Raw genomic sequence first — 7,154 nt, forward strand, 5'->3', positions numbered from 1 at the left:
TGTGTGTGTGTGTGTGTGTGTGTGTGTGTGTATCCAGATGGTAAAAGGGAAACAGCAATGTTATTACTTCTCCCTGTCTGTCACACATCAGGGCAGACTCACACAATGCTATTCGTTACCTGCACATATGCTATTACTTCCATTTCGCAAGGGCTCATTCTTGTGCAAGTCAATCCACTGCAGGAGGGTCCTTAATCTCTTCAGTATGATGCATTACATCTTTTGTTTGTAGATTTTAACATCAAGTACACACACAGACTACGAAAAATTATCTCTCATTCATTTTATTTTATTTATTTCAGGTTCATGTTTTTCAAGCAGTCTAAATATTTAAAATGAGAGACATCTGAGCTAAAATGTATGGTTTAACAATCATCACCCTCCCACACAACCTCACATATACACTGCCAATGGTTCCTCTTTTGTCTCCGTCAGATCCTGTCAACTCAATTTGTGGTTTGCGGCTCATACACACCCGCCAGCGGCGAATCATAGGAGGAGAAAACTCTCTGAGGTAAGCTGGAAGGGACAGGAGGGAATAATGACAGCACAAAGAACTGCTGTAAGAGACATATAGAATAGAGAATATTGGACACATTTTCAAGATGATAGATGGAAAACAGCTGATCTGAAGCTACAGGCAAAGAAATGTCAACTGTGTGTAATTCTTCCAAACACAAACTATAAGTGGAAGCAAATGAGTAAAAATGTCAGCATTAAATGTGAGTTTGTCACAGGCTTGCATTGGCCAACACAAAAAATCGAATTAAACAATACTGTGGTTAAGACTTTCTCTGTCTTGCTCTGTGTGTGTTTGTGTTGTGTGTAAGAAAGATATAGAGAGAGACAGAAAGAGGTTTGGATAAGCAGAGAGAAAAGCAACATTTATGAGTATTTGAATGCAAACGAGTGCGTGCGGCCACATAACGGTTAGTTGTGAAACTAAAGAACATTTTTCATACTGAGTAAGTATTTGTGTGTTTGCATGTGTGCATGTTTAGATGACATCCTGCATGTTTACGTTTTACATAACTGCCTGTAAAGTCATTCTGCTTGGTAAGCAAATGTTTAGTGTCCTCCAAAAAATCACATAAATCATGTTTGGATAGAATATACATGTTGCTATGATGACTACCTGCACTTTTTTAATTGTGTGTGTGTGTGTGTGTGTTTGTGTGTGTATGTGTGTCTGTGTGTGTGTCTGTGTCTGTGTGTGTGTCTGTAGGGGTGGCTGGCCATGGCAGGCTGCAGTTCGTTTGCGAGGATCTCGAGGAGACGGGAGGTTGGTTTGTGGAGCAACTCTCATTGACACCTGCTGGGTCCTCACCTCAGCACACTGCTTCAAGAGGTCAAACACACACACAGACACACACACACACACGCACACACACACACACACACACACACATACCAACTCACACACACGTACGTATGTGTCACCAGTTAAAAGGCTATGATAACATTTTGAAAGCCAATTAATCTCATACAGCATGTAGTATGGAGGCCAGAAAATGATCAGTTTTGAAGAAATCTTTATTCATGAAAATGTGGGTGAGCTTATGCATACATTTCCCTCCTTCCCGACTGGAGCTACACCTGAACTGCACTACTTAAAACTACTTCAGTATATTCAATTCTTACACAGGCATGATAATCTCAATGATGTGAGCAGTGATCATTCAGTGGTTTAGCTGTGGTGCAGTTGGCAGTGAGACAGCCAGAGTTACTTCATCTCAGCTTCATCTGGTTTGTGGGCCTCCACCTGGCACCACCAATATGACATCACTCACCTAATGCATACAGCAGAGAAGGAAAGAAAAATGATAAGTAAAGAACATTAATTGAACACATTTGTGAAGAGCTAACAAAGTTGAGCGTTGTGAGGGCACTAACCCTACAGCCTGCATTCGATATATTCACAGCACATGTAAGGTTGTCAGACTGTATTTTAGATATAAAATCTTTTGGTTGCATTACAAAGTATTCATCATCTGGGTTTGGGAAAACCATAACTCTTTACAGGCCCCAGCAGCTCTGCCACTAATACAGAATGTTCCACATTAAAGAGAGGAAGTGGTCATTCACTAAATCTTATCCATTACCATTTATCCAGCCATTTCCAGGCCCTTTCTACTGCCAGAGTTGTACTCCTAATTTAAGAAACTCTACTCTGCGATTCCTTTTTCTTTAAATGACACACAGGAAACTTATGTCTGTTCTTTGCTGCAAATTAGGAACACTTGGGAATTGGCAATCAGGGCTTCTAGGACTGATTAATCCAAACAGTACCCATAGTTGACCACCAATGTAATTGCAGATTGACAATAATGGACGTTAGTCTGACTCTTTACTAATAATAGTAAGTCATTTAAAACTGCACAGTAGGCACTATGGTAGCCATAGTAATTAGCCTCAAACATACCACAGTCTTTAAGTGATTGATTGGTTGAATGGCTTAATTTGCTTGTACAAGAGTAGATAATTGATAGGCTTTACCAAACAAATTCATTATATGTTTACGTGCCTAATGATAGGTGCTCACTTACCTATTGCCCCAGGCTTTGTTTTGTATTTGTATTGAATGGGTTTTAATAATTCACAATAGCTTGTGGAATTCATCTGCCAGGTTCAGATTGATGACATTCCTACAATAGCAACATTTTACTGACTGCAGCCACATTGGCACACAATTTGTACAGCAGCATGTGCAGCACAATGCTTTTCTAGTGTAACCGTTAATTATTTCTGATAGATGTTGCTCAAAGGATACCGTAAGTGCACACCTGAACACAGTGACAGAAGGGTTGAAAGGTACTGTATTTTCTTATGTACATAGGATTTTTTTTTCATAGACATTGTAAGCAGACAAGAAAGGTCAGACACTACAAAGTACTTACTTTTCCTGCTTGGTCACATATCAGTATTAAATGCTCCAAGCTGTTAGCTTTAGCTATGACAGCTTTGAAAAGTAATATGCTGTATGCAAGCCAGAGCATGCAGACCAAGATAGGGACTTCCGACTTAACTGTGTCCCATTTCTTATACAGTATGGTAACCAAAATAGGGTGATACATCTCCCACAGCACACACAGCAACAACAACAAAAAACATGCAGTCACACAACACACAGAAGATACATCAACAAGTTGGCTTAATCACTTCTTCTTCTTGTTCTAATTTGCACACATGCACAGAGGATTTTATAATGACATGTTAAGGTGCCACTACCAAATCTAACTTACACAATCATGTTTACCTATCCCTTACACTACCAATTAGTAGGTTCATAAAAATTGACCTCAGCTCAGTAGTCACATGCTGTCAACATGTTAAACCTATTTATACCATGTTGCTGTACAGCTGGGGGCTCGCCAACAGTAACACAACTCCAGCAGATTTGTAACTGCTTTTAGCCACTACAACAACGTGTGAAAGGTAATTTAGGTGTTGCATTCCAACTCCATTCTAATCCTGAGATGTTGCCTTCATGGTGGGTATGCACTGCACGTATTTAACTGGTCAGCAGTGTCTTTGCTCTGCCAGGAACGTCTTGGCATTCCCAGGTCAGGAGATCTTTCCGGAAAACACTCTACCAGTTGTAACTGGACACACAGACTTGGCTCGATCAAAAGGTCTCCTTCCTTAACTCCTCTCCCCTTCCTTCTCTTCCCTCTCTCCCTCCCTCCTACTCGTTTGGCCCCATCTTTGTCCCTGACTTACCTCTCCTTCTCTCCCACTCCATTTCAAAAAGGCCAAACATCTCTAACAACAAAATAGAAAGCGTGGAAAACTCTCAACCTATGAGTCAGTATAAAGCATAAACACACAGACAAAATGACAGATTTATTGTTATCATTCTTGTCTATATTTAGTCTGTATCCAAGTTTTTTGTTTAGCTCCAAGAAGTAGTGCAGGACATGTGCAATTCATTGTTAGTCATCATTTATAGTGAATTGATAAAAGCAATGTTGTGTGAAGAAGGAGTTAAAGCAGAGAAAACAGAGAGGGACAATATATCTAATTACTTAATCGAACAAAGCTTTTAGGACTGTCTGATTAAACATATGCAATATTTATAAGCCTCAGGGGGAACACGAACACTGCACGTAATACTTTGTAGAAAGGCTTTGGAATATATAGGAAAAAAATCTAAAACTAGGGCAGATTTTATGACTGTGTGCTTAGTGTAACAGAGTACTGTTTTCAGCTTTAGATTAGCTATTGCTAAATTAACCCATTCAAGAGCTCTTTATTTTATTGTTCATGGTTTATGTATCAGCAGTGGGATACTGCACATGCACACATGCACACATGCACGCACACACACACACACACACACAAACAAACATACACACACACACACACACACACACACACACACACTCACACTCACACACTCTTTCTCTAATGACCTCTCTTAATCCATCCCTCTATTCCTCTCTGCAGGTACGGAAACAGCACCAAGCAATATAAAGTTAGAGTGGGCGACTACCACTCCCTCGTCCCTGAGGAATACGAAGAGGAGTACGGCGTTGATCAGATTGTCCTCCACCCCGGCTACCACTCCCATAACAACGATTACGACCTGGCCTTGGTTCATCTGTCACCGGGGGCCGTGGGCCAGATGCCGGGAGAGTGTGTGTCATTCAGCCGTCATGTTCTTCCCGCCTGTCTGCCCATGAGGAAAGAGAGAGTGCTCAAACAAGCCAGCAACTGTCATATTACCGGCTGGGGTGACACGGGTAAGGGTGTGTGTGTGTGTTTTTTGCACCTTTAGGTGCAAAAAAAGACATCATTTAATTTCATCCTTGTATTTAAGATTTAAGCAACACTGTATATTGGAAGGTGTAGGACTTTCACAACTTTAAAATCACATTGAGACTAGTTATTTGGGGCAAAAGTCTATTGTACATTTGGACAGACAGTGAAATAATCACATACTGTAACCACTGTATTCTTACCATATGTTAGTCATTTTGAAGGTTAACTGCAAATGCATATATAGTAAACAAGAATTCTCCACCAGTAATTGCACTTGTTTGACTTCATGCTCTGTAACTGTCCATACACTTGACAGTGTACACCAACATCTGTTAGTGATCTTTAAGTTACATGCTGATGTCATCATCATTAATCATAGCAACTTAGTCACAAAGGGCTACAGACAGTGTCAGTACACGCTTATACAAAAACATGTACTCCCTATTGAGGGGTTTTGTGTGTCTGTTTTCTTAATGTCGGTTGAATTTATGTGTGTGTGTATGTGTGTGTGTGTGTGTGTGTGTGTGTGTGTGTTTTTATTAGTTTACCCAAGTGTGATGACAACACAGGCTATTTAGAGTGTGTGATGGTGAGATGTCTGCTTTGTACAGCTGTTTGTATTTGGCAATCTGCCCTCTAATATCATACACACTCCACCCTAAGCTACCATGGAGAGACACTGTGGGGGGGTCTTACAGTACCCCAGGAGAGAATATTGGTGGATAGATTGATCCTCTGCAGACATTTTGGCCACGGGGTGAAGTACCTTGTTGGTACTGTTGGGTGAAGTGACTGCCAACAGCATGTTTACCAGAGGAAGCACATTTCTGTGTACAACCTCCAACTGGCCAACAGTGAAGTTACACGGCCAAGGATCTAACATCTCATCCTTTAGGGACCATAAATGTCTCTACAAAATGTCATGGCAAACCATACAATAGTTGTCTAGACATTTCACTCACAACCAAAAGGACAAAAAGGATGGGCCTACCGACCGACATTGCCATCACTAGAGCCATGCCACTATCATGGTTAAAACACAAATATGATGCTCACACACACTATTCCACCTACCTTCCACCTCTCATTCTAAACTCTAACACTTTGCCTCTTTCTCAGGCCGCTCATACTCCAAGACCCTACAGCAGGCCCCGCTTTCCTTACTCCCCCGGCGTCATTGCCAGCAGCATTTCCACAGTGCCTTCACAAGCCGCATGCTCTGCGCTGGTAGTATCCAATCGGAAAGACGAGTGGACAGTTGTCGTGGTGACAGTGGAGGTCCGTTGGTGTGTGAGCGTCCAGGAGGGGGTTGGGTGGTTTATGGGGTCACGTCCTGGGGTCATGCTTGTCGGACACAACAGTCCCCAGGCGTCTACACCAAAGTCTCTGCCTTCAGCTCCTGGATACGCAAGGTGATTGGCCGTGATGACAGGAAAGAGAAAAAGCGATGAAAGGTGAATGACAGATTTAAAGAATTTACCTCTTGATTAGAAAGAATGACACTTAAAGACTTACTCAATTGGTCAGGTGACAACTGATACAAAAATGTCTTTTCTTTCATCTAAGTCATAAGCACTTATTTTAATTTTAATTATTTAATATTCTCTTGAGCTGCAAGACTTTGGATGGTGTTAAATCTCAACTCCAAAAAAGGTAACTGTAACTTAAATATCTTTTTGTTGTTTCTTGTGACATTGCATACTACACTTAAAAACATATTTTTTTTTACCCAAATAACGTTTTCTGTGCTTGCTTTTGTTGTAAAGTTGTGATTTCTGGTATGAAGTGTGGTGTGAAAATGGTTGAAAAGGGACCACCGTAAAAAAGAAAGAAAGAAAGAAGATAAACAGCATACATGCATGCACTCATACGTACATGGTAAGTAATGGCATGATATGAAGTAGCATACTTGCACTAAGAATCCCCCTTTAGGTACTTATTACATGATAATCAGTGGTTTTGTGTTAAGCATTCAGGTCACATTGACATTTGCCAAATTGAAATATACATTTCAACCTGATTTCATTATTGTTCATGTAATGTGTCTCCATTGGGCTCATTGTTTTGCTGTGTAAAAAGCAGATTTCAGGTCTTAGTAATAACTCAGGCATTTATCATTTACAAGCAGTCAGTATTTGTCCTTAACTCAATGCTTCTGGACATTGGCACAAGGGACTAAAGTGTGTTTCTGAATAACAGCACATAACAGCATTTCTAAGTGTTGATTTGTCGTATCGACACTGTTAACTCATGTTCTTTTCTTCTAGTAGGATAGTTAAGTAACGGAGACAATCTGGTACACTTGAAAAAAACTACACTGCCTTATTTGGTGTGTTTACTGACTAAGTGTTATGTTTAAATGTACTGTAACATTTCTTTATAAATAGATTTTT

At 40.5% G+C, this 7,154-nt stretch overlaps 1 protein-coding gene across 2 annotated transcripts in view; it reads left to right on the forward strand.

The window, feature by feature from the left end:
* Positions 1-7,154, forward strand: part of prss12 (serine protease 12) — a 21,599-nt gene extending 14,445 nt beyond the window's left edge. The window contains exons 10-14 of one of the 2 annotated variants that reach the window (XR_004334353.1): positions 436-514; positions 1,226-1,348; positions 3,544-3,632; positions 4,447-4,742; positions 5,881-6,117. Coding sequence is in view for 1 of the 2 variants with exons in the window: in XM_032531426.1 (XP_032387317.1) it covers positions 436-514; positions 1,226-1,348; positions 4,447-4,742; positions 5,881-6,212 (830 nt within the window). In the remaining variant the exon portion in view is untranslated. Of the gene's footprint in view, positions 1-435; positions 515-1,225; positions 1,349-3,543; positions 3,633-4,446; positions 4,743-5,880 lie in introns of both variants that reach the window. The other variant, XM_032531426.1, reaches the window with a different exon arrangement.

The sequence above is a fragment of the Etheostoma spectabile genome, chromosome 2, assembly GCF_008692095.1.
Source record: "Etheostoma spectabile isolate EspeVRDwgs_2016 chromosome 2, UIUC_Espe_1.0, whole genome shotgun sequence".
Lineage (NCBI taxonomy): Eukaryota > Metazoa > Chordata > Actinopteri > Perciformes > Percidae > Etheostoma > Etheostoma spectabile.